Source organism: Ochotona princeps, chromosome 6 (assembly GCF_030435755.1).
Source record: "Ochotona princeps isolate mOchPri1 chromosome 6, mOchPri1.hap1, whole genome shotgun sequence".
Lineage (NCBI taxonomy): Eukaryota > Metazoa > Chordata > Mammalia > Lagomorpha > Ochotonidae > Ochotona > Ochotona princeps.
Window position 1 is genome coordinate 74915916 of NC_080837.1, and position 27826 is coordinate 74943741.

General features: G+C 45.4%; 1 protein-coding gene across 2 annotated transcripts in view; it reads left to right on the forward strand.

The window, feature by feature from the left end:
• The window catches only part of HERC2 (HECT and RLD domain containing E3 ubiquitin protein ligase 2), a 189026-nt gene that overhangs the window by 152495 nt on the left and 8705 nt on the right, over nucleotides 1-27826 (forward strand). For both annotated transcript variants that reach the window (XM_058666516.1, XM_058666517.1), the window contains 15 exons: nucleotides 1055-1162; nucleotides 2553-2684; nucleotides 3030-3188; nucleotides 3271-3389; nucleotides 3973-4098; nucleotides 4544-4699; nucleotides 5098-5213; nucleotides 5313-5511; nucleotides 8428-8642; nucleotides 17622-17799; nucleotides 18314-18475; nucleotides 20995-21086; nucleotides 21932-22071; nucleotides 24129-24316; nucleotides 25132-25329. In XM_058666516.1, coding sequence (XP_058522499.1) covers nucleotides 1055-1162; nucleotides 2553-2684; nucleotides 3030-3188; nucleotides 3271-3389; nucleotides 3973-4098; nucleotides 4544-4699; nucleotides 5098-5213; nucleotides 5313-5511; nucleotides 8428-8642; nucleotides 17622-17799; nucleotides 18314-18475; nucleotides 20995-21086; nucleotides 21932-22071; nucleotides 24129-24316; nucleotides 25132-25329 — 2288 coding nt within the window. The remainder of the gene's footprint in view (nucleotides 1-1054; nucleotides 1163-2552; nucleotides 2685-3029; nucleotides 3189-3270; nucleotides 3390-3972; nucleotides 4099-4543; nucleotides 4700-5097; nucleotides 5214-5312; nucleotides 5512-8427; nucleotides 8643-17621; nucleotides 17800-18313; nucleotides 18476-20994; nucleotides 21087-21931; nucleotides 22072-24128; nucleotides 24317-25131; nucleotides 25330-27826) is intronic.

Genomic DNA, 27826 nt, shown 5'->3' on the forward strand with positions numbered 1-27826 from the left:
ATTTATTTATTTTTATTGGAAAGGCGGATACACAGAGAGGAGAGACAAGGAAGAAGATCTTCCGTCCGATGGTTCACTCCCCAAGTGGCCACAATGGCTGGAGCTGAGCCAGTTGAGAAGTAGAGAAGTAGAAAAGATAGGATATGAGCTGGCACTGGTATGGATTGCTAGTGTTGTAAATGGCAGCCTTACCCTCTGTAATGCCAACTCCTATTTTGTTCATTTTTTAGTGAAATTAGTTTTCTTGAACTTTTAGACAAAGTATTTCTAATCAGCAGTTGCCTTATGGTTGCCTTTCTCTTTCTATTTCCCATTTTGTGTTCGGTCTACTAGTAGATCTTGTCTTTTGTGCTTTAAAATGTATTCCAATATCAACCATTTCTCCCCCATTCCAGACTGTTCAGATGGCCCACCATCATTTCACACCTGCTTTTTTTTTCCTTCTTTTGGTACACTAATGTCATTTCTGGCTACCTGACTATCTGTTTTCATCGACCTCTAGGTCCCCAGGGTCAGGTTCTTATACAGTGTCCAGAGACTCTCGGTTACAGCTACTGCTCGTCTATTTAAAACCGACCAGCGCAGCCCTGTAACCTTAGTGAACAAACCAGGTGTCACATCATTCTTCCCTCCCTTCCCTGGGTGCCCTCCTCCTGCTGGTGCCTCTTGTCCTCTGCTAGTCCTGAGGGAAAACCTTTCCTCTGGTCACAACATTTCTGACACCGAATCTATGGATTTCCACATCAGACAGTTCTGTTCTCTGGATCACAGCTGGGTGTCTGATTGCCCAACATGCAGGTCCCCAGGTTATGCACAACCGTGACTAGGCTACAGACTGGGGGTTTCCACAAGGCCCTCCTAGTCAAGAATGTGCTCTGAAACCTGGACTGGGCATTGGGTTTGCAACAGGCAGGTTTTTCTCAGAATGAGAGCATTTGCTAAGCTGGCCAAGCAGAGCTGCTTCCCGGTCCTAGTCTCACTGGTTCTGCGAGGTCATCAGGGCCTCTGGATGCTGTTTGGAGTTCTCACTCTACTGTGTTTGCTTGTTCTCAAGGAGCAGAAGGACTCAGGGTGGAGTTTGACCGGCAGTGCTCCACAGAGCGGCGCCATGACCCCCTCACGGTCATGGATGGTGTCAACAGGATCGTCTCCGTGCGATCAGGTAAGGAAGGGAGGGGAGTGCAGCACAGCCTGCTGGCCTCAGGCAGCGGAACTGTGTACGTCGGCAGAGCAGGGTGCTGCTGCCCTTCTCCTGGGAGCCTTCAGAGAGGGGGAAGAAGCCAAGAAGCCATGAGGTGCAGTAGGTTTCTCTTGCCACTTCCCAGTACTTAAACAGGTAATTCTCATATGGTGTATGCATTATAGTACTTGATGGGCGGGAGTTCTGAGTGATTAGTGTGGATCTCTGTCAGGACACATCTGGGTTTATCAGTTGGACAAGGTGTCAGATGGTCCTTTTCTGGTTGGCGTCCATGCCTTTTAAGCATTGTTCCCTAATTGAGAATGCCAGTAAGCATTCACAGCATTCAGACAGCTGTGAGTACCACAGCCTATGTTAGTAAAAGTTGGCATACTAGAGAGCATTTTCAAAGGGAACTTGGCTACCTGACAACACATGTCATGAACCTGTGCTGGGTGGGACACCGAGGATCAGGAGCCACTGTGTCTGACCTGCCTCTGCTCTGCTGATGTGGTCATGTGGTCCCCTGGGGCTGTTTTACTCTGTGGCAGGTGGAGGGTGGTTGCTATATCCTACTTTACTGGGGTTTTAGGATTATCAGTATAAGGCAAGGTATATGGTTTGCAGAGTCCTTTTTCTGTCATCTTGAACAGGGGGCAGTAAATTCTTGCTGTAAGGGTCCCTGTGGTCTGATTTAAACACACACACATTGCATGTTAGTGAGAGGGCGTGGCGGTAGCCCAGGAAATCTTAAACTGTGTGGCTGAATGGATGGAGCTGTGTGGTCATGCTGGGGAGCCGGGGGTTTTCTGGCATTTTGATAGATGTCTGTCATGTAGCTTTTAGTAGCGACGGGAGATGCGCAAGGTCCCTGCAGCTCCGCTGTGGATTGGTAATACACAGCAGCTTCTTGCAGCACCCTAGCTCTGGTCGAGCTGCTCCATTCCATCCTTGAGAGCATCCTTTTCTTGACCATGCTAAGCTATACAGTATGATCTTAGAAAATGTTAGATTGCTTTCGCTTGCTGCTTGGTTCCCCGTCCTGGGAAATGTTCCTGTGGGTCTGTGTCTGCATCCTCGCTGTGTCTGCAACTGTATCCATGTCAATTGGGGCTGCTTTTAGGGCAGTGCCCATCTGTCTTCATTGTCCTTGATACTGCAGGGGCTGAATGAGTATGTTGAATGGGGTATGTGTTAAAGTGCAGTTCACTGGGAGTGTGTGTCTGTGAAACTGAACTTGAAAGTATGTGAGCTGGAAGGGCCCGTTAGTCTTCCGATACAGTGTTTGTGATTATGTTTGTGTCTGAAGATGTGGTTGTTGAGTGGTGATGGGAGTGAACCTAACCTCAGGGGGTGTGTTTTCCTTCCCCAGGCCGAGAGTGGTCTGACTGGTCCAGTGAGCTCCGCATCCCAGGTGATGAGTTAAAGTGGAAGTTCATCAGTGATGGATCTGTGAATGGGTGGGGCTGGCGCTTCACTGTCTATCCCATCATGCCAGCTGCAGGTAAGAGAGGCACTGATGACAGTTGGAGTTTGCAGACTGGCCGTGGATTGTTAACGGTAGTTTCCGATCAGCCTTGTGCTGTGTTGGGAGTGAATGCTGTCAGGGTGCCTGCACTCCGTTTCCACCTGATGTGGAGGGTGAATATGTTGCTGATCACAGTTCTGAAGGCTTCTGATTTACAGAGAAAACATCAGTGAAAGAGCATGGCTCTCCTGATCTAGACAGTGCCATGCTGCAGACACACGTTTGACTGCCGAGTTCCAGGTGGCTGGGGCTGCCCTGGTTGAATTTGTGTATTTTGTGGGCTCCCCAAAACACAGGCACAACCACTGTGTTCATTCACAGGCCCCAAGGACCTCCTTTCCGATCGCTGTGTCCTCTCCTGCCCGTCCATGGACTTGGTGACATGTCTGTTGGACTTCCGACTCAACCTCGCCTCCAACAGGAGCATCGTCCCGCGCCTCGCGGCCTCACTGGCAGCATGTGCCCAGTTGAGTGCCTTAGGTAATTATGCTGTCACAGTCACGTTGTCTGCCTAGATGGAGAATGGGTCAGGCTTCTGACATTGTCTGTCTGTCTGTTTCAGCTGCCAGTCACAGAATGTGGGCCCTTCAGAGACTGAGGAAGCTGCTGACAACTGAATTTGGGCAATCGATTAACATAAATAGACTGCTTGGCGAAAATGACGGGGAAGCGAGAGCTTTGGTATGGAGCAAAGCAGCATGATTTCTAGACCTCTAACCTTTGGGGAAGAAAATGCTGTTTCAGTCTTTTAGGCCTATAAAACTCATTGAGAAGCATCATGACATTTCACCAGAGCGTAAAGAGCCTTTGTCACATTCAAGTTTCTTTCCTTAATTGCTGCATACTCTTGAGTTGAAACTCAATTCTCATTTGCTTGTATTTTTTAAAGTCCATGTTGATGACTGTGAATTTAGGATTGTGTCTATTTCCCAATTCCAACAGCCGCATCCCCTCCAGTTGCTGGGCAGGCTGGTTCCTGCTGATCCTCCTGGCATCCTGAGGCCTTGTGGGCTGGGGAGGGTGGGCCGCCCAGGGTGGCCCCTCTCATCTGGAGGCCAAGCAGTCTGAGATGAAGGATCAGACCGTCCTTTCCTGGTTTGGTGTGCACGCCCTTTGAGCATTCTTCCCTAATTGAGAATGTCAGTGAGCACTGAGAAACAGCACCTAGGGATGAAACTTTTGTCTCTCAGAAATGAAACAACTGTGTACTGCCCTGAAGTTTGAGGTCCTGCCACAGAGTATTACTTTGTTGTTTTTCTTACAGAGTTTTTCAGGCAGTGCGCTTGCTGCTTTGGTGAAAGGCCTTCCGGAAGCCTTGCAAAGGCAGTTTGAATATGAGGACCCTATTGTGAGAGGGGGCAAACAGCTGCTGCACAGCCCGTTCTTTAAGGTAATATTGATTTGTTCTTAACTTACAGTAGAACTGTTGGGCTGGGAGAACCACTAAGACCTGTCGTGTGCAGTGGGATGTATTTTTGGCCTCTTCAAGGGCAGCTGTAGGCCTTGCTGAAATTGACTGTGAGAAATCCCAAGAAATCATTATGTGAGCTAAACTCCCATACCTGAGTTCCAGCATGCTTTGAAGGAAGTCCAAAGGTCTTTTTAGTTGACATGTTCTAGCAGTTGTTAGAGCGGAGATCCCATGTAAGTGGTGTGTCTCTAGGAATTGGTATGAGTAACCCATATCATGGCTGGAGGAAGGAAGGAGGTCTTGAATGGAAACCATGGGATGGTAGCCTGTGGCAGGCTGAGCATCACCAGCACCCAGTGCTATACAAGTGTGTGTTAACTGTCTTTCTAAACATCCCTGTGCTATCACTCTTTGGTGGCTGCAGGTACTGGTAGCTCTTGCTTGCGACCTGGAACTGGACACTCTGCCTTGCTGTGCTGAGACACACAAGTGGGCTTGGTTTCGGCGGTACTGCATGGCCTCTCGGGTTGCTGTGGCCCTTGACAAAAGAACACCGTTACCCCGGCTGTTTCTTGATGAGGTATAACCCGTAACTTAAGTACCATTATTGTAATGCAAAAGCATTAAAAAAGTTTAGCTGTAGTAAAATGATACCAGTATTGTGAGACATAAAAATTTCTCTTGTCAAGAAATAAAAGGAAAACCCATATAGGTGGAAATGAGTGAAGGCGCTCTGAATTTCCATTAAAGGTATGTAAAAAGATATGATGATACTGCGTAGAAATTTTTAATATCCTAGCCTAGATGAGGTTGTGTTTTTTTTTTTTTTTTTTTTTCACTTAGTGACTGTAAAAACCATGATGTCGTAACAACTCGTATTCCCAGGTCAGGACTCCTTCTGCCTTCTTACCTGAATGTTTCTTTGCTTTATTCTTGAGATGAATGCTTGATTTACAATCTTGTCATGATGTCTTCCAGGTGGCTAAGAAAATTCGTGAGTTAATGGCAGACAGCGAACACATGGATGTTCTCCATGAGAGCCATGACATTTTTAAGAGAGAGCAAGATGAACAGCTCGTGCAGTGGATGAACAGGTTAATATGTCAGAAGCAAGAAATGGCGTTATGTGCAAGAGAAAGTTTTTGTGTGCAATTCTTGCCCATGTCAAATGTTCTCATTAATGTTTGCTGTAGGCGGCCAGACGACTGGACTCTTTCGGCAGGTGGCAGTGGAACCATCTATGGATGGGGGCATAATCACAGGGGCCAGCTCGGGGGCATTGAAGGTGCCAAAGTCAAAGTCCCCACTCCCTGCGAGGCCCTTGCAACTCTTCGACCCGTGCAGTTAATCGGAGGAGAACAGACGCTCTTTGCTGTGACGGCTGACGGGAAGGTAGGGACGTGTTTTCTGTGTCATGCTGTTGGTAGAGCAGAGTTGTGTGTATCTGCATTGTATACCGAAATACTGTCTCACAAGTAGCAGTGCTTGTTGTGTGTGCTAGAAGCAGGTACGGTTCTAAAATATTTTTATACAGTCTCCAGATGTATTCTGAAGCATGAAAATTTAATTTTGAAATTAAATTTTACATATAAGTATTCTGATTTGCATATCATTTGTTAGATGTATTATTTTTCTATATATTATAAATGCCGTCTTTTTTTTTTTTTTAAAGATTTATTTAATTTTTAATTACAAAGTCAGATATACTGAGAGGAAGAGAGATAGAGAGGAAGTGGAGCCGCTGGGATTAGAACCAGCAGCCATATGGGATCAAGGCGAGGACCTTAGCCACTAGGCCACGCTGCCGAGCCCATAAATGCCGTCTTTCAAAAGATTGACTGGTGGTGATGTCTATGTTTTGATTTTGTACCTGGTGACCTTGCTCCGTTGTTTTCTTTTTAAAGTATCTCAGGACCTTTATATTTTTGTGGAGAGCTATAATCTGTAAATGGATCTTTGTTCCTTGGGTTGCAGTTTGCCTCCGTGTTGTTGGGCGGAAAGGGGTGATGTGCCATGTTGGTTGGAGCTGGTCAGGCTTATGTTTCTTTCCTGCGCTGTGCTCTGCAGGGAGCGCCACGATAGGCCTTTCTCCTACATCTGGATGAAATACAAGCCCTCTGTCAGATTAAGACAGCTCCCTTCTTTTGCCATTCATAAATGGATATTGATTTTGTCACATACTATACCTTTCTGAGTTTTTTGAAATGTCCTTCTACAAATGCTTTCACCTTTAGTGCATTAATGGTGGGTTGGATTAATTATTTGGTTTTGTCATGTTAAGGTAGTTTGCACTCCTTGAATATTACAAACTAGGTCAGGGTATGTTGTGGGTATATTTGGTTTGTGTTTATGAGTATTTAATTTAGGAGTTTGGGGAGAGTCATGACCATGAGCGAGACAGTGCCCTGCCATGTTCCTATTACATGCCCTCTGCCTTTGTGTTAGTTATCTGCTTGACATAGACCAGTATCAGGTCTTCTCAGTTTCTGTGACTCAGGACTTGAGGCAGTGTAGCTCCATGCCTCGTCAGTTCCTCATAGACTTGTCAGGCTAAGGCCCATGACACTCCTGAGCTGCAGGGGAGGCTGTCCTCACTCCGTTTCTTTGCCACATGCCCTTAGAACATTCCAATGCATTGCAGCCAGCTTACCAGTACAAGCAGAGGAGACAGTAATAGCCCGACAGAAGCTATGCTCTATGTAAATGAATGGCAGAAGTAACCATCACTTGCCATGTCCTGCTAATTAGAACCAAGAAACCCACTGTCTGGGAGAGGAGATACAACAGTCTCTGATGCACCGGAAGTGGGGGTCACTGGAGTCCCATCACACAGGCTGCTGCCATGGCTGTCAGGAAGCTGTCGGCCTCATACACAGGGTTGCTGTGTATTTCCCATTTTTTCTGTTTTATGGAGAATTCTGAGTTTTGGCTGCTTTTCTGGTTCATGTAGCATGCAACTTAAAATCTGCTTTGAAGCAAAATCTGCCTGATCTCTTGTTACAGCTGCTCCTGTGTTATTGCTGTTATTTCACACAGAGTTTTTCTGGGTTTCCTCAACTCTTAACACAGATCTTTGCCCACCGCCATTTCTTACATCTCAGGCCTTATATGTGCCGTCATTTTCCTTTTACTTTTTTGCAAGTTTTCTTAATTTTTTAATGAGATTGTTTTGTTAGTTAATTCTGATTGTTTTTGTTGCTTATTTGAAAATATGTTTTATTCCCTTTTCTAGTTTATGTTTTGACAAATATTTTCTGTAAATAGCACACTAGTTATTATCAACTTTGTGGGCCATAGCAGTTTGTTACAGGTACAAAGGCGGCCATGGACATATTTTAAAAGAGCAGGCTTAACTGTGTTTGAAAAAAGTTTATTTCCAAAAACAGGTGATGGACCTCATTTGGTCTGTAAGCTGCAATACATTAAACCCTATTTTAGAATTCAAAATTTCTATTGATTATTTTCAGTTAGCCTGTCTTCATTGTTATGGATGAATTGTCAGCAGTCAAGCTAATTTTATTCTATCTTTTTTAAAGATTTATGTACATATTTGAAAATCAGTGTTACAGAGAGAAGGAGGGACAGAGACATATAGATCTTCCATCTACTGATTCACTCGCCAAGAGACCAAAGCAGTCAAGATTGACTGGGTCGAACCCAGGAGCCAGGCGTTTCCTCCAGGTCCCTGTGCGGGTGGCAGGGTCCCAAGCATGGGGCTGTCTTCTCCTGCTTTGCTGGGACAGGAACGGGAGCTCATGGGATGTTGACGTTATGGGTAGCAACTTTTCCTGATACAGCACAGCACCAACTCCAGTCAGATTTTATGCAAGAGAAGTTAATAAATCTTTTCTCTGTGACTGTTCTCAAGATTTTTCTTTGGCATTCAGCTATAATTAAATATAATTAAATATTGATTTTTTTTTCTACTCTCCCCACTGCCCTCTTTTTTTTTTTGTACATTAATGTGAACATTAATGTACAGGTGAAAACTGTAGACTGAAAACTAACTTGAGAGTCAACTTTTGCGATTATGAATTCTCAGGAAAGATTAATTGCAGTTATTATTCTGGGCAGAAATAGAAAGCGTACAAGGAGATTTTACTTTCAAAGTATATTTTGTGAATTTGGAGTTTCTGGTAGTCATAACTTAGATAGCGTATGTGTAAAGACATAAATTTCCTTTGTTATTTAAGTCTAAAATTAAGTGTCATTTCACTGTGGTAAAAATGCCTACTGTGCTGATTAAAGTGATTGACTGCCAACTAACTACAGGGATTTTCATGCCTACCTCACTCTTTCTTTTCTTAGCTGTATGCCACTGGCTATGGTGCGGGTGGCAGACTAGGAATTGGAGGGACTGAGTCGGTGTCTACCCCAACATTGCTTGAATCCATTCAGCATGTGTTTATCAAGAAGGTAGCTGTCAACTCAGGTGGAAAACACTGCCTTGCCCTGTCTTCGGAGGGAGAAGTTTATTCATGGGGCGAAGCAGAAGATGGGAAGTTGGGACATGGAAACAGAAGGTATTAAGTGAAAACATCAATTGCCATGTGTTGTTTTCCTTCGTTCTTGCTTGTTCATTTTTGCTAAAGATCATTGCTGGCACTTTGGTTTTCAGAATAATGTTAATAGTGAATGGGCAAATTAGATGATGTTAATTATTTATTTAGCCAAAGTAGATTTAGGTGTCAAATTTGTGAGTTTACAAGTGTGAGTCCTGTATCTGGGGCGGGGAGTGGGCTCCGAGTTATTGATTTATAAGTACTAAACTTCCTTTTGTGCTTCTCCCCAAAGTCATCCACTAAATCATGTTTGGCATTTCATATAGCACACGTAATACCAAAACTGGAAATGTAGAAGAAATGGCGGGAGCAAAGGTGAAGGGACACACAAATAATAGCAATTTTTAAAATAAAGGTTCCAAATCTGCTAGGCTTTAAATAGTAATAGAGACTATTATCCAAAATGGAGTTACAGGGGTCCTCCATATCCTAAAAATAGCTAAAACACCAGACTATAAAAAAAGAAACCAGTGATAACATGTCTAACGTTGGATATTAGGCAGCGAAACAGTGTTCCCTGAGAAACGAGAAGCAAGCAAGGAGAGTTTTAAGAATTCCTCCATTGGGCTGCCGTGGAAAGTTCCCAGCCCGTGCTTCCTGGGAAGAGGAACCCATGCAGATCCTGATAAATGCTTGGTGTGCAGGAGACAGGACTGGAAGCACAGGGAGGCTAACCCATGCAGAGCCTCCAAGCACCATGCAGCACGGATATGTGCAGGGAGAGTTCTAGACACCTGCAGATTCCTGAGAGTTGTGTGTGAAACCAACGGACAAGCTAGCCAAAGAACTGGAAGAGATTGCTTCTAGGGCAGGTGATAAAGCCTGACCCCTCGAAACCCTCATCATTGATGAGAGTCCTAAGAACAAGGGGGGAAATCACTATAAATTAATTGTTGCTGTGATTTCACTAACAAAGCTTAAAGGCAAGACCTGAAAGTACTTATTTTTAAGTAACTTGACATATTTATAGAGATCAGTTTGACAATATTTTTTTATAAAACTAAATGTAGAAACTCCCAACAAAATGTAATTCACTATGTTCAATATCCAATCAAAAATTAAGTTCTGAAGATGAGAAATACAGTATTACAAAAATACATTGACTGGAATTAGTAGCAGATTGGATATTAGAAGAAAATACCAGTGAACAGAAAGACATATCATATAGAATGAAGCATAGAAAAAAGTACATAGGGCCTGGCGCAGTAATCTAACAGCTAAAGTCCTTTACCTTGCACACACTGGGATCCCATATGGGCACCAGTTCTAATTCCGGCAGCTGTGCTTCCCATCCAGCTCCCTGCTTGTGGCCAGGGAAAGCAGTCGAGGACAGCGCAAAGCCTTGGGATCCTGCACCCACGTGGAAGACCTGGAAGAGGTTCCAGGCTCTTGACTTTGGATTGGTGCAGCTCCGGCTAATGTGGCTGCTTAGGAAGTGAATCAGCAGATGAAGCTCTTCCTCTGTGTCTCTCCTTCTCTCTGTATATCTGACTTTTCAATAAAAAAATAAAATAAGTTTTAAAAAAAGGAAAAGGTAGGGCCCGGTGGCGTGGCCTAGCGGCTAAAGTCCTCACCTTGAAAGCCCCAGGATCCCATATAGGCACCGGTTCTAATCCCAGCAGCTCCACTTCCCATCCAGCTCCCTGCTTGTGGCCTGGGAAAGCAGTTGAGGACTGCCCAATGCATTGGGACCCTGCACCCTTGCAGGAGACCCGGAAGAGGTTCCAGGTTCCCAGCATCGGATCAGCGCGCACCGGCCTGTTGCGGCTCACTTGGGGAGTGAATCATCGCACGGAAGATCTTCCTCTCTGTCTCTCCTCCTCTCAGTATATCTGACTTTGTAATAAAATGAATAAATCTTTAAAAAAAAAAAAAAAAGGAAAAGGTATACAGATGAACAGAACAGAAATAGGACACCTTCAAGGCCCCCATATATGCAGATTTGGAATAATCAAAAAAAGGGAAGCCTGAGGACGGGAGTTTTGAAGAAATAGAGGCTGAAAAAAAACATCTTTTCTGGTGAAAATCATAAATCCATAGAAGCTTAAAGAACCCTAAGCAAAAGAATCATGAAGAAAACCACACCAGGGTAAGCTGTCCAAGACCACTGTTAGAAGGAAAAATATTAACGCTTGCAATGGGGGAATCTCAACTGAACTTGAGCTGTGGTTATGCAACAAGGTGGAGGAATCCACCATGGTGGGAGGGTTTGGGGAGGGGTGGGAGAACCCAAGTATCTATGTAACTGTGTCACATAATACAATGTAATTAATGAAGTTAAATAATAAATAATTAAAAAAAAATATTAGAAAGCGGTTGTATACAGGTAAAAATGATAAAACGTAACAGTGGACTTTTTTTTTTTTAAGCTTTATTTTATTATTATTTTTTTTATTGGAAAGTCAGATACACAGAGAGGAGGAGAGACAGAGAGGAAGATCTTCCATCCAGTGATTCACTCCCCAAGTGAGCGCAACATCCGGTGCTATGCCGATCCGAATCCAGGATCCAGGAACTTCTTCCAGGTCTCCCACATGGGTGCAGAGTCCCAAGGCTTTGGGCCGTCCTTAACTGCTTTCCTATTCCACAAGCAGGGAGCTGGATGGGAAGAGGAGCTGCTGGAATTAGAACCGGCACCCATATGGGATCCCGGCGCGTTTAAGGCGAGGACTTTAGCTGCTAGGCCACGCTGCCGGGCCCAACAGTGGACTTCTTATAGGAAACAGCACAGACTAGAATTCAGCAGTTCCTAAAAGTGAAAATATCAGTGTCGATTTCTTTCCTAGGCATACAAAAATTGAAAGGATCCAGCACCAGTAGACACATAGACACCTAAAAATTAAATTTGTTGCAATGGAAAATGATCTATACAAATGAGTTGAGGAAACTTATGGGTTAATGGCATTGTTTTTTTCCTTATTAGATAAATGTTTTTAAGAGATTATTGATTAAAAGTGTTCAAAGCCAATGTAGAGGACAAGTGTAACACAAAGACTAGGGTAAAAACGAAGGTAGACCTTTAAATTTCCTCTTTATGTATGATGTAGTCTATTGTAATTTTGTCTGAGACACCAACAAAGTAGTTCAAGGGAAATCATGTAACAGCTGGAGGAAAAGGCAACAACGAACAGATGGAAAATAGAAAATAAATAGCAAGAAATATTTACAAAATTATGTTATAGAATTACAGTTACATTATTAATAATAACATCAAATCTAAATGGTCTAAGCACTCCAGTTGAAAATTGGAGACTTTAGAATGGACAGAAGAGTGAGATGAGACATCTGTTGGGACAGTGCTGTGGTGCAGCAAGCCTTCACCTGCATTGCTGGCATCCTGTATCTGTACACAGGTTAGAGTCCCCACTGCTCTGCTTCCAGTTCAGCTTCCCACGTAGGCACCTGGGAAAGCCGTGGAAGGTGGTTCAAGGGCTTGGACCCCTGCCAACCATGTGGGAGGCCCAGGTGGATCTCCCCACTGTAGCCTGACCCAGCCCCAGCAGATATGCCCATTTGAGCAGTGGACCAGGGGATGGATGATCTCTCTCCCCCTCTCTCACTCTCTCTCTCTCTCTCTCTCTCTGTAACTCTGGATTTCAAATGAAAATTGAGTCTTATACTTAAGCATGTGTGCGCGTACACACACAGAACCATCCTGTCTATAGGGATCCCAATTTTAAGACACAAAAATAGACTAAAAGGGTATGAGATACTATGCCATTACTGATCAGAAACAATCTACAAAGCCTGTATCGATACTGTATAAAGAGGCCAGGTGTAGTATGTCATGCTAGCACCCCATATCAGGCTACTGGTTCAAGACCTGGCTGTTCCTCTTTAGGATGTGCTGCCTTCAACTTCCTGCTAGTGTATCTGATAATACAGAGGAAGATTGGCCAAGTCCTTGGAACCCTGCTGACCAGAATGGAATTCTAGCTTCTGTGTCATAGCTGGTGCCTGACTGTGATAGTCATTTAGAGAGTGGATCAACATATGAAAAGTGTCTCTCTATTTCTCCCCACCCCTACTCCTTACTCCCACGCTGTCACTCTGTCTTTAAGATTTATTTTACTTATGGCTCAGCGCAGTAGCCTAGAGGCTGAAGTCCTCGCCTTGAGCACACTGGGATCCCATATGGGTGCTAGTTTTAATCCCGGCGGCCCCGCCTCCCATCCAGCTCTTTGCTTGTGACCTGGGAAAGCAGTTGAGGATAGCCCAAATCCTTGGAACCCTGCACCCATGTGGGAGACCTGGAAGAAGTTCTGGGCTCCCGGCTTTGGATAGGCGCAGCTGCAGCCATTGTGGCTGCTTGGGAAGTGAATCAGTGGATCAGAGAGGAATCAGTGAAGAAGATCTTCCTCTCTGTCTCTCCTCCTCTCTGTATATCTGACTGTCCAATAAAAATATGTTTTAAAAAGTTTTATTTTACTTAAAAGTGAGAATTACACCCGTACAGTAAGAGACAGAGATTTTGCGTCTGATAGTTCATTTCCCAAATGTTCACAATGGCCAGAATTGGGCTGCTCAGAAACCAGGAATCAGGAGCTTTTTCTGGGTCTCCTACACGGGTGGAAGGGCCCGAGGACTTGGACCATCCCCTGCTGCTTTCCCAATCTGTAGGCAGGGAGCTGGATGGGAAGTGGATTAGCCCAGACTCAAACCAATGCCCTTGTAAGATGCCAGTGCCACAGGTGGAGGATTAGCCTGAGATGCCACTGAGTTGACCTTCAAATAAATTATTGGTTTTTAACGAGTTTATACTTCATTGTTCAGTACAGATACAACTTAAAAAAACACAAATTAGCTTTACAACAAAGAATATTCACATAAATATAGGGGAATTCTATGATGATGAAGTGGTCATGTTATACTTGTAATGTAGACCTTTTTTTTTTTAAAAAAAAAAAAAAGCCATGCATGGGTTTAAGTGTTTTTTCATACACACAAACAACCTAATAATTTCCGCTAACTTCATTAAGTATGCTCATTTATTTTTTTTTTAAGATTTATTCATTTTATTACAGCCAGATATACACAGAGGAGGAGAGACAGAGAGGAAGATCTTCCATCCGATGATTCACTCCCAAGTGAGCCGCAACGGGCCGATGAGCGCCGATCTGAAGCCTGGAACCTCATCCGGGTCTCCCACGCGGGTGCAGGGTCCCAATGCATTGGGCCGTCCTCTCCTGCCTTCCCAGGCCACAAGCAGGGAGCTGGATGGGAAGTGGAGCTGCCGGGATTAGAACCGGCGCCCATATGGGATCCCGGGGCTTTCAAGGCGAGGACTTTAGCTGCTAGGCCACGCCGCCGGGCCCTGTAATGTAGACCTTTAAGGACATGCACATTTTTTAAAAATTACAGAATAAAAAGGAGAAATAGACAAATTCACAAGTGTAGATTTTAGTACCCTTCCCCATAATTTATAACATGAGTATATTTAAAAAAGCAATAAGGAATGGAAGATTTAAATTGTATCAGTTATCTTGAGCCAAATAATATTTTTAGACCATACAATTGAATTCTTTTCAAGTACAGATGGATCATCCTGCTAACACAGAATATTGTTTGGGATTTAAATTTAGCATCATATGTGGAATCCACCAAAAACAATACCTAGGAGGAATTTTTTAGGATGAAATGACTGATTTTTTTTTTTTAAGATTTATTTTATTTTTATTACAAAGTCAGATATACTGAGAGGAGGAGAGATAGAGAGGAGGTGGAGCTGCCGGGATTAGAACCAGCGGCCATATGGGATCAAGGCGAGGACCTTAGCCACTAGGCCACGCTGCCGAGCCTGAAATGACTGATTTTTTTTTTTTTTTTTTTTTTAAAGATTTATTCATTTTATTACAGCCAGATATACACAGAGGAGGAGAGACAGAGAGGAAGATCTTCCGTCCGATGATTCACTCCCCAAGTGAGCCGCAACGGGCCGATGCGCGCCGATCCGATGCCGGGAACCAGGAACCTCTTCCAGGTCTCCCACGCGGGTGCAGTGTCCCAATGCATTGGGCCGTCCTCAACTGCTTTCCCAGGCCACAAGCAGGGAGCTGGATGGGAAGCGGAGCTGCCTGGATTAGAACCGGCGCCCATATGGGATCCCGGGGCTTTCAAGGCGAGGACCCTAGCCGCTAGGCCACGCCGCCGGGCCCGAAATGACTGATTTTTAACAAATAGATACAGAAGAACCGTGTTGTGGCACAGTAAATTAGGCTAACACCTGTGCCACCAACATTCCATGTTAGGATGCCAGCTTGAGTCCTGGCTGCTGTACTCCCTACTAATTCACTTTGGAAAGCAACAGAAAATAGTCCAGTGTTTGGGCCCTTTCCATTCATATGTGAGACCTGGATGGAGTTCTGGACTCTCGGTTTTGGCCTGGGCCTGCTGTGAACCAGCAGATAGGAGATCTTTTTGTGTCTTATTTGCCTTTCAAAACAAAATAACTTAAAAAAAAAACTGTGACCATAGTATTTATTTATCTTAAATAGCTTACAAAGACAAATGCAGTTCAAGGTAAGCAGAAGAAAGGGGTGATAAGAAAGGCTGGAGGATAAAGCTGTGATGTAGGAAACACAAAACAATAGGGAAAGTCCAAGTGGCAGAAACCACTTCCTTGGGAAGGTTGGTAGAACTAAGCCATCTGGACTCATCCAAAGAAATTCTAAATTATAGAGATATTAGGAACGAGGAGTTTTTGATCAGTACAGAGTCTAAAAATTAAAAATATAATGAAGGAAAACAAGCAGCTTTCTGCCAACCAATAGAACTTTATAGCTGAATTGGAGAAAGTTCTCAGTAGAGACACACTCTTTAAAGCTGACTCAAGAAGAAATAGACAGCCTGAATGCCTGCTGGTGTGCCTAAGAAACTGAATATCCTACAAATTAGTCTCTGAAACCAGATAACTGATATTAATTACACAGACATAACCAAGAAATAATACTAATCTCCACAAACTTTTTCAAAGTATCGAAAGGGAGAAGTTGTCCTCAACTTGTTTGGTTGAGGATAGCTTGATCCTTACATCAAAATGAGACTCAGATATTGTTAGAAAACAGACTGGTCTCCTCCATGAACAGACATGTAAAGATTCTTAGTGTTTCAGTAAGTCAAATCCAACACTATATAATAGCATAATATGGTGTGAGAAACCGGGGGTTAGGCCAGAGATAGCAAATTTGATCAATGTTACTAAGCAGTCACTGTTACTAAAGAAAGTCACAAGATCATTGCAGCAGATGAAGAGGGAAAAGTATTTGGCAAAGTTCAACATCCATTTCTGATAAAACTTTCAACAATATAGGAATAAAAGGTCAGCACCTTAACCCAGTAAGGAACACCCGTATTAAACTATAGCTAACATCTGACTTAATGGGGAGGGACTGAAAACCTGCCCTCAGGGTTTTCAGGCTCCGGAAAGGATGTCTGTTGCCACACTTCAGTAGACAGTGTTCTGCAGGTCAGAAAATAACCTAGATTGGAAAGAGAGTTAAAGCTGTCTTTAGTTAAGTACTTACAGTTATTTATGCAGAGAATCTGGTGCAGTCTACAAAAAGAGCTAGTAGAATTCCTCATTAGGTTGCAGAATAGAAGATCCATAAATAAAATTCATTAGTCTGCCATTATGTATGTGCATGTGTAATTAAAGTGAAATTTAAAAATACTGCTTATAATAAATACCATCTTCCTGAAATTGAAATACCGAGAGGTAAATCTGACCCAAAATTGTAGATGACCTATAGACAGAAAACTACAAAATCCTACTGAAAGACCTAAATTCTTGGCAAGAGTACTATGTTCATGGATTGAAAGATTCATTGTTGCCCATTTGTTGGTTATTCGTAATGTAATCTTGACTCAATAACTTTCCAATTAAAATTTCTGTGGAAATTGAGTGATTAGAAAGTTGAGGTGGGAAAGGCAATAGTCAAAATAACTTTGCAAATGAGGAAGTTGGATCATTTGTGCTGCTTGACTTCAGCTGCACTTGAAGATGCAGTAACGAAGGTGGTGTGGTGTGGCGAAAGGAAGACAAATCTACCGGTGGAGCTGAGAGTAGGGAGTGTTGAGAAAGATCCACAAACCCGAGATGCGTGTGGAAGAATTGTGCTTTGTCCAAACATTAACTCAAAATGAATCCTAGGCATAAATGTAAAACCTAAAACTAAACACTTGTAGAAGACAAAAACGAAACAAGAAAAAATGACTTTGTGACCTTAAGTCGGACAGATGCTCTGATGGAGTTCCAAAAGCTTGGTTCATTACAGACAGCACACCATAAGCTGGACTTGATAAAAATTACAACCCGCTCTTTAAAGACACAGTTGAGAAGGCAGACTGTAGAGTGGGGAAAGGTGCCTGCCATCGCACAGTTTGCTTACAGTCTGATGGCCAAATACACTGTAGGGCTTTCAGAACATGGTGGGAAGGAAGCAAGCTTGATAGCCCTGCTCACGTTGTTGGCTAGTGACAAATGTGGTTCACAATTACTTCAGTGAGTGCTGACTTACGATCGTGTGGGCAGTGTGTGTAAAACACCTAATAGTCAATGTTGTAGGCCTTGTACTTTTTTTTTAAAAAACACCGTTTTCAAAAATAGGCCATGGGTCACACTTGGGCCAGTGTGAGTGGTAGTTTTTCAATTCCTGACTTGCATCTCTGAAAGTCTTCGCTGCCATTTAAGGACACTGTACAAAGGAGGAAATCAACAAAATTCTGAGTTCGAATCTGAATTCTTCTTGATCAACTTAACAGTTCCTTGATTGGGGAGATGTGCATTGGGAGATGTGTGTATGTGTATATATGTATGTCTGTGTATAGATATATTTCAGTAAATGATCAGCAAACAAAAGAAAGCTAGCAGGTTTAAAAATATTTTAGAATATCAGAAGATGTCAGCTGTACTGGTGATGTTTTTCCCTCTGTTTTTTGCAGTCCTTGTGACCGCCCTCGTGTCATTGAGTCTCTTAGAGGAATCGAAGTGGTTGATGTTGCTGCCGGTGGCGCCCACAGTGCTTGTGTCACAGCTGCTGGGGACCTGTACACCTGGGGCAAAGGCCGGTATGGCCGCCTGGGACACAGCGACAGTGAGGACCAGTTAAAGCCCAAGCTGGTGAGGAAGCGCTGTGTGCCCAAGTCGGATGACTGCCTTGCTGTGTCATTTTGATTATAGAAAGTCAAAAGTGTGACCTACTCTAGATTCTTTTTGGTTTTAAAGTTGATGTTGTAGGTCCTTTTGGTTGGAATTAAAACCTCTCTTTCCTCTCTTCCTTCCCAGAGCCATTTAAGCGTGATAGCATTTGAAACATGTGCTTGTTTGTAATGGTCAGTAGTACTTGGCATCTAGTGAAATAGTTTGTCTTCTGGAAGGCTCACTGTAGTTTGGGTAATACGAAGGAGTGAATGGACAGCTTTTACAATAATGTAAAATTGCCTCATCAGGACACTGGTACCTGTCCCCATTAGCTGCCTGCAGTTCAGAAAAAGGGGTTTTCTGTTTTGATGTGTAGGGTTACTAAAATTAACTTCTTTGTAAAGGCTTAAAATGGGCAGGTATGTTAAGGATTGGAGCACTGCCCGCTTCTCCTTTGGTAAGCCTTTTTTGTGTTGATCCCTGTTCCCTGCAGGTGGAAGCGTTGCAGGGCCACCGTGTGGTAGACATCGCCTGTGGCAGCGGCGACGCCCAGACGCTCTGCCTCACCGATGATGATGCCGTATGGTCCTGGGGGGACGGAGATTATGGCAAGCTGGGCAGAGGGGGCAGCGACGGCTGCAAAGTGCCCATGAAGGTATTTCCTGTTTCTGGAAAAACTCTGCTGTTCTCTGTGCACTTCTCATAAGCATTTTAATCTTATCTTACAATTGTTTTATTTTTATTGTTTTGCTCAATTAATGGATAATTGGGTAAGATGTGAGTGAAGGGCCCAGAGACATTAAGATACTTAAATGCTGTTAGTGGAGCCCCCCTGGAGTCCATGTTTTATGTGGTCCAGAGATCTGTTTAAAGATCAGGAAAACACACCCTCCCCACTTTGCAGGTTATTGTGCTCTGTAAGCCATGGAATGTTCTAGAGCTTGTTGAAAGGACTGTCTGGGCTGGCTAGTTGGCCTTCGGTGAGCGTCCTGTGGGAAGCCAAGAGAGGAAATTGTGCAGCATCTTAAGTCCACAGGCCACACCAGCTCCACCCTGGCTGAGTATGACTCAGAGCTGTTTCTTAGCTTTGCCAGACTCGCTCTTGCCCTTGTGAATGGGTGGTTACTAGAATATGTCTCCTATGTCCTGATCAGCAGCTTGCATTGTGTGAATTCTGCACTTTTAGCAGGGGCTGTGCCATAGGCTTGGGGATGGGGTTGCTGTGATAGAAAAACTTCACTTGTCTCTGCTCAGGATCCTCTCTTACCAGGTTCTGGGATTGCAGGTGTAGGACAGAGAGCTGTGTGATGCGCAGGTATCCAAGATGCCTTGGGTCCTGCAACCCCTCAAATAGGAGAAGAGCCTGGGCCCAACCATGAAGCCTTTTTTTTTAAATGCAGCTGTGCTGCCCAGTACACTTACAGTTGGTCACATGCAATTGTTTCAAGCTTAAATTTTTTTGTTGTTGTTGTTTTGTTTTGTTTTGTTTTTTAATAAAGATTTATTTATTTTATTACAAAGTCAGATATACAGAGAGGAGGAGAGACAGAGAGGAAGAGCCTCCGTCCGATGATTCACCACCCAAGTGAGGCGCAACGGCCGGTTCTGTGCCGATCCGAAGCCGGGAACCTGGAACCTCTTCCGGGTCCCCCACACGGGTGCAGGATCCCAGTGCTCTGGGCCATCCTCGACTGCTTTCCCAGGCCACAAGCAGGGAGCTGGATGGGAAGCTGAGCCGCCGGGACCAGAACCAGCGCCCATATGGGATCCCGGCGCGTGTGCAAGGCAAGGACTTTAGCCACTAGGCCACGCCGCCGGGCCCTCAAGCTTAAATTTGATTTAGTTAAGATGAAATAAAATTCATTCCCTCAGTTGCATTGGGCCCCCCCATTCACATGGTCCTTAGCAGGTGATTTCCATCTTGGGTAGTGCAGCTAGAGCACATTATCACTAGCAGGAGGGCTTTATGCTGCCAGGAGGTGACGCCTGCTCACCCAGAGGCCTCTCTGTGCCTTCCTGCCCCCTGCAGCCGCAGGTGTGTCAAGGCTCCCCCTTCTTCACAGCACCTCCCCCTCCGGCTGTGCTGGGCAGCCAGGGACTCAGGGCTGCCTCCATTTCCAAGGCCTCTAACTCCTTCTTCAATTACAGCTGTGTGGGATTTTTGCCACATTGTGGTCACATAGGGTTTCCAGATGTATGAAAAAAAAATGGTCTGTTGACAACTTTTTTCTTTTTTAGAAGATTTTGTTTATTTATTTGAAAGGCAGAGTTGCAGAGAAAGAGGGAGAAAGAGAGCTATGTGCTAGTTCACTCCCCAGCTGTCTGTGAAGCCAAGACCTTTTGTCTCCCATGTGGATGGTAGGAGCCCAAACAGGCCATCTTACACTGCTTTTGCCCAGAAATTAACAGGGAGCTGGATCAGAGTGGAGAAGCCATAACGTGAATCAGCACCAGTATAGGAGGCTGGCATCGCAGGTGGCAGCTTTGCTGGCCACATTGCCTCTGTTGAGAACTGTTCTTAATCTGAGGAGAGTTTTTTACATGCTTTGCATCTTCAGGGATTAATGTGCTGGGACTTGAGGGGCTGGAAGAGGCCATTGCTGATGTGACAAGGCTGGGAGGGTGGAGAGGATGGATTGAGGTTCAGTGAGTTTAAATTAAAATGAGGATACTTACAGAGGTGTTGTGGAGCAGAGCATGCTGGGTAAGGAGAAGTGACAGGCAAGTGAGGCTCAGCCAACCCCAGCTGTGGAATGTGGAGGATTTGGACCCTGGGCAATCAGGGGTGGGTAGAGGCAGGACCCAGGGCATCTTGGAACACTTGCACAGGAACTAGGTACCCCTGGCCATCACTGCCATTTGAGCCTCAGGACCCGCAGGAGGGCGAGGGACCACTGAGCAGGCTTGCTGGAGACTGGGGCTGCCCCAGAGAGTGTGCGGTAGAAACTCAGTCCGGGGGAGAGAGTTGCAGACCACATATGTGAGAAATGGCCCATTTCTGGTGACATGCACCGCATGTCAGCGCAGGTGTCCAGCAGTGCTCTAGTTAGACACAGTGTGAGTTAAGGTTGTGCTAGAGGTGAGAATGGGCTTTCAGAACGCTTACCTGGTTTGGTTGTTTCACAGCAATTGGCTTGACCTGGTGGAGTCTAATGGGACCCTTTCTCCCTCTAGATTGATTCTCTCACAGGACTTGGAGTGGTTAAAGTGGAATGTGGATCCCAGTTTTCCGTTGCCCTTACCAAATCTGGAGCCGTATATACTTGGTATGTATGATTCTGTTTACTTCCAAAGCCAAATTCTTTATTATTTTTTTTTAGTTACTTATTTCAGAAGTCAGAATTATAGAGAGAGGGAAAGACAGACATCTTCCATCTGTTGGTTCACTCTCCAAATGGCCACAAGAACCAGTGCTGGTTCTGGCTGAAGCTGAGTCATCCAGGTCTCCTAAATAGGTAATGGGTTGTTCAGCTGGACCGCCTTTCCCTGCTTTCCCAGGCCATGAGCAGGAGTCTAGGATTGGAAGTGGACATGAACAGGGTCCCCATATGAGATGTCTGCATCAAGGTGGCGGCTTGACCCATCGTGCCACAGTGCCAGCCCCCATCCAGATTTTTCATTGAAAAATGCCTTTTGTTAGGTTGGAATGTGACTTTTTTGTTTTAAACACATATCTGTTTATTTATTTGAAAGGTATAGTGATAGAGAGAGGGGAAGAGAGAAATATTTCATGTCCTGATTTGCTCTCCACCAGCCTCGGTGGTGGTGGCCTGAGCCATGACAAAGCCAGGGGCCTGGGGCTCCTTCCTGGTCTCCCACACAGGTGCAGGGCCAGAGCAGTTGCGCCGTCTTGTGCTGCCTTCTCAGATGCACTAGCAGGGAGCTGGATCAGAAGTGGAGCAGCTGGGACGAGATTCGGCATCCATATGGGACACTAGTGTTGCAGGCAGGGTTTAACCCGCTGTGCTACAGCACCAGGCCCCCAGAATATGATTTATGCAGCTGAGTAGTGATTTGTATCCTGAAGCACAGGGCATGCTCTGGGAGAATGGGGAAGGGAGTAAATTAAATGACTTTGCTCTGCCAAGTCCCGTTCTTCCTTTGTGTGCAGGGGTAAAGGTGATTACCACAGGCTGGGCCACGGATGCGATGACCATGTTCGAAGACCTCGCCAGGTCCAGGGGCTGCAGGGGAAGAAAGTCATTGCCATTGCTACTGGCTCCCTGCACTGTGTGTGCTGCACTGAGGACGGTAGGTGGAAGAGCCTGTCGTCAGAAGCAGGGTCCCTAACTCTGGGAGGATCACTCAGGATGACCTGTGTAAATAGGAAAGGAGCGGGGCCCAGGGCTTCACTATGTCCTTGGAATCCATCTGTGCGGACAGGATTTTGGCTCCAACATCTTTAAACCCTGGTGTTGCACCTGCGCATGTGGTACCTGTGCATGTGCATGCAGAAACAGGCTGCAAGCAGGCTGGGGTGTTTCCGTTGGAATCGAGTTCAGAGAGTCTCTTTCCAGTCTTTGGCTGTCGGTCGTGGCTCACTGTACCTGAGTTATTTGAACCACAGAGTGGCTGACAGAACCTGCTTTTGGTGTTTGGGACTTGGCCCATGCCCGGCTGAGCATGGCTGTGTGACCTGGCCAGCAGAAGCCGTGGGTGTTGAGTCTCTCAGCAGTTTCCTTGGTGGATATCGGCCCGTTTGTGTTGTCTCACTGCAGTGCAGTGGAACTGTGTCCTGTGCGATTCCTTTGGGGGCCACCGGGGGGCGGGAACAGCTGTAAGCTGGACCTCAGTCCTGCCGAGAGCTGAATTCTGCTGGAGGGGAAAGGAAACCTTCAGATCTGCAGACAGGTGGGAGCCATGTTGTCCTCCTCACCTACAGAGCTGAAATCTGTGTTGTTCATGGCTGTGGTAAGGTTGTGATTTGAAATGGCAGCAGTCAAAAACTAGTGTACCATCTTTCATTAAAACAGCTATTCCCCCAAATTTGCTCCCTTGTAAAGGTTACAGGGATAAACTAAATCTGTGTGTGTATATCTCTTAATGGCTACAGAACTCAGGCCTTTAATCATTTCATTGATGGAAAAAATTTCCCACATGTGAATAAGCAACTTTTATGGCCTGTGGTAAAATGACATGTGGTTTTTGATCAAGAACTTGCACTATATGTTTTTGCTTAACTTTATTTTTTAAAAATTTACTGACAAGTGACAAGATTTAGAAACAGTACAAAGAATTTTTTAGTCCTGATCCAAATGAGAGTTGGTTGCTGTCCTGGTGCTGCTTCTGCATTTGACTGTGTGCGTCCTGTTTAAACTGAAGAGGGTACTGTGCCCTGTGGCTGCAGCACTGCTGCGCGGACAGGAGCTCCCCCCCATTCTCAGAGCAGTGTGTGGGTTACAGGTGGCTGTCATGCATTAGTCACTGCTATTCTGCATGCTTCCTTCCCTTTAGGTCTTCCTTGCTTTGGAAGAGGGACATCTTACAGGTGTTTTTCGTACGCTTACTTTAGTAGATTCAAGTTTTGTGTCTTTGATCTTCTCAAGATGAAAGTTATCTTTTGAAGTTACCTGCAGTTTCTCTTGGTCCCATAGCTTATGATGTCATCAATCATTTGATGGAGTTAGTGCCAGCTTTGCCAGTGTGAGCACATTTTTGTGATTAATAAGTGAATGGGAAGGGCATTCTGATTCTATTAAAGCCTCCCTTAATGTTTTTTTTACTTATAATGTTAATATGGGACTCACAGTTTTGTAATTTATTTAGTTGGTTATATATAGCATTTCACTAGTTATTTTAATGCCTAAAGTATGCCCTTCTTGGTGTTTTTTTCTTCTTCTGGTCTCCCTCCTTCCCTCCCTCCCTCCCTCCCTCCCTCCCTCCCTTCCTTCCTTCCTTCCTTCCTTCCTTCCTTCCTTCCTTCCTTCCTTCCTTCCTTCCCTCTTTCTCTTTGTTTTCTTCACTTCCTCTGTTTAACATGCAGAAGTAATTTAATTTGTTAGGAATATTACCATCTATGATTCATTCAGGCAGAGTGCTACAGGTGTGAGTGTAGTTCTGTGAATAATGTTGTGGAGTTTTGAGCTTCTCAACTGAAAAGGCTTGTCAGCCAGCAGGGGTTGTGGAGGCTGCATTGCCTAAGGATGTGGGATAGCATGGATTCACACGCAGATCACTCATGACATTGATGTTGAGACAGTTGACTGCTCACCCTGGTTGAAGGGCGGTGAATGTGAGCATCGCTTGTGATGGGAAGTGGCAGGTATGGCTTCGTTGGTCCTGATCCATGCTACATGTTCTTCCTTTAGGTGAAGTTTATACGTGGGGCGATAACGATGAGGGCCAGCTGGGAGATGGAACAACAAACGCTATCCAGAGGCCGCGATTGGTGGCTGCCCTGCAGGGCAAGAAGGTCAACCGCGTGGCCTGTGGCTCAGCACACACCCTCGCCTGGTCAACCAGCAAGCCCGCCAGTGCTGGCAAGCTCCCTGCACAGGTCAGTGCTGGGTGGGCCGGGTGGGTGAGAACACGAGCAAGTCAGTCTAGGGGGAGGTTAGCTGCGCACTTACTGCTTGGTTTCCTTCTTTCTCTTCAGAGCAGTTCTGATGCCCGGAACAAGGCAGTGCTTTTAGGAACCTTTATATTCGCAAGGACTAACGTTCACTCTACTTCAGTGTGCTGCCCCCTTCACCTTAGAGCTACATAAACTTATGAGAGTACATGGCTCATATGATTCTTAGTAAACAATCTCTTTTAAAAAAAAAGATTATTTTTATTGGAAAGTCAGATATACAGAGAGGAGGAGAAACAGAGAGAAAGATCTGCCAGCTGATTTACTCCCCAAGTGGCCGCAACGGCCGGAGCTAAGCTGATCCGAAGCCAGGAGCCTGGAACCTCTTCTAGGTCTCCCACACAGGTGCAGGGTCCTGTGGCTTAGGCTGTCCTTGACTGCTTTCCCAGGCCACAAGTAGGGAGCTGGATGGGAAGCAGGGATTAGAACTAGTGCTCATATGGGATCCCAGTGTGTGCAAAGCCAGGACTTTAACTACTAGGCTGCTGTGCCAGGCCCAACAATTTTTTTAGACTGATTTTTTAGCAATCTCCTTGATTCACATTAGTTGATTGAGTGTGCTGGCCAGGATATTACTCTAAAAGTAACATGGTGTGGCTTTGCAAACCAAACTCAGAAATTTTGCTTCTCTGTTTGTGAAAATAAAATAAAAAAAATTTAAAAAGTGTTCAGAATTCATTCACACATGTGCTGGTCCATGCGTTTGACACTTGTGTTGACTTCATGTCCCGTCGTCCCAGGTCCCCATGGAGTACAACCACCTGCAGGACATCCCCGTCATGGTGCTGCGGAACCGGCTGCTGCTGCTGCACCACATCTCGGAGCTCTTCTGCCCCTGCATCCCCATGTTTGACCTGGAGGGCTCTCTGGACGAAACAGGCCTCGGACCTTGTGTGGGGTTTGACACGCTGCGGGGGATTCTGATCTCGCAGGGAAAGGTACTTTAGTGACAGTCTGCCTTTGGAAAATTTTAATACAGTTAAAATTCTTTTTTAAAAAAGCTCATTTATTTGTAAGAGTTACAGAGATGCAAAGCTAGAGAGAGTAAGAGAGATGAAGTGCTTTTCCATTAGGCCAGGGGCGAAGCCAGGAGCTTCGTCCAGGTTTCCCATGGGGACTGCAGGGGCCCAGACACCTGAGCCAGCTTTCACGACTCTTCCCAGGCCATTAGTGGGGAGCTGGATCGGAAGTGGAATAGCTGGGACATGAATTGGCACCTATATGGCTTTACTTGCTATGCCACCACGCCGGCTCTGAGTAAAAATTTTTTTCTTACACTGGCAATATAGAACATAGGTCACTCAGCAGTCATTGAGTGTCCACTGAGTGTGTGTGGTTCTGTTTGGGGTACTTGGAATAAATCAATGATATTAACACATAAAATTCTCTTTCCTTCTGGAGTTTATACAAAAAATTCATGGTTGGGGTGGCTTTTTCCCCCCCTTTGTAATCTCTGCATCTCACTTCTCTAGAAGGTTACAGAGGCATTCAGAGAAACTGGTCCTTTGTCCGTGGGGTGATTCTTTGATTACTTGGGCTCTCTGTATGGCAGAGCCCTCTCCCCGAAGGAAGATTAGACCTTTGCTTCTTGCGGGGGATGTCCAGCAGAGGGCGCCAAGAGTTATGGTTTTAATGGAAGCTTTGTGCCGGCATGTCGGAGGCACACATCCCTAGCCCAGTGATGACGTAACATTGAGAGTGAGTGTATACTCACGTCACCAGATAGGCTTTGACTCACTGACATTCTTATTAGCTGAACTTTGTCTAAATGGAAAGCCTACCAGCAGTTCCCAGTACTGGAAGTTGTGAGATTTCTGGTAAGCAGCTTGACAAGATGATCCAGAAGGGGCTCCTTTTTGTGTGGTACGAGGATCTCTGTACGGAAAACACATGGGGTTTGGATTGAGAAACCCTCTAGTCTGGAAGAACTTTAGAGTTCTGTCCAAGCAGGTTTTTTTTGTTTGTTTGTTTTTTTAAGAATTGACTTTGTTTTGGCTTCTCTGGAACAATTTCTGAGCAGTTCAGATATATAAATTTTACTTTCACATGTAACTGAAGTGCTAATTGGGAAGGGTGATGTTTTAAAGTTAAGATCATCTCTGGTGATGGAAGCAGGAAGGAACTGTGGGCAGGTAAAATTGATAGGAAGCAACTTTAACTGTTTTTCAATAATAAACAATAGCACATGACTTCTTTAACTTTCCCTTTCTTATCCTTCAAAACCAGGGTGATCGTAGGCAGTGAGGGGGGAACAGACTTTTTCTATAAATAGACGAGTGGGAAGAAGAGCACACCCCATGAGTCCATGCGAGTGACCCGCAGGCTGTGGGTGGAGGAGGGGGTGTGTGCTGTGGGGACCCCTGGGGAGGGCCCCTGGCCAAGGTTGGAGCATATGGCGGCAGCTGCAGCCAGGGGACCCTGGGGTTGTGGAGCAGAGGCAGGGGGGAGCGCCAGGGACATCTGAAGGATGCTCAGCAGCTGGCAGTGTGCCATGGCCTTGGCTCCTGTCCTGGGCGTGAGAGAGGGCCAGCCTCTGGAGTTTCCAGGAGTGGGTGTTGTGGGCAACTGGGAAGGGGCGGCAGGTGCAGCTGCCTTCGCATAGGAACACTGAAGGGAAATGGGGAATTGGGCAGGCAGTGGTCCAGAGGTGGCTTGCAGCTGTCCTTGAATGGAGAGCAGGTGGAGATGGACCTTGGTGGGTGATAAGGGCCTTCCTGACCCTCTCTGTGTCTCCTCCTGCTGTGGGTCATGTCCTTGGCTGCTTGTGGCCCTTCCTTGCCCTGTGCGTTCTCAGCTGTGACCTAGGAGAGTCACTGTCTCTGCAGGGGGTCTCTGGTGCTCCCCAAAGTCTGATGGGCCTACCTGCTTTAAGAGTCTTTCAAGTCCTCTTCCCTCCATCTGCTGCTCCTTGGGCCCTGTCCAGAGGGCATGACCAGCTTGCCTTGCTCCCAAGTGATATCCTCATTTTGTTACCCATGCTCAGCCCATGCCCATTGTCCTTGGCATTCCAACTTGCTTTTGATGCAAGTGCACAGTCAGAACCTTGTGTGTTCTGCTGGTCTGTCTGTCCCATTCCCCACATCGGGTCTGGCTTGCTCTGTGGCACAGTTGGTGATTCAGTGTCGGCAACACCTGCGTCGCTGCGTACCCTGAGCCGAGCGGAGGGACTAGGTTTACAAAAAAGACAACACACAGTGGGTCATTCTTGTAAAGAGAATGCCGTTTATTTGAAGTTGGCCTGCCTCTTTTATAGTCTGCTTAGTTCCTCCCAGTACTTTCCCAATGCTCAAGCAACTCCTAAGCTCCCCCAAGGGCATCTTAAAAAAGGGGAAGCAGGGAAGAGGAAACTTTTGGTCAAGCCAGGGGCTAAAGGTATCAGGCCAAAATTGCCCATCCTGTTACCTCTAGAGGAACAAGCTAAGCTGTGGAGTTAAC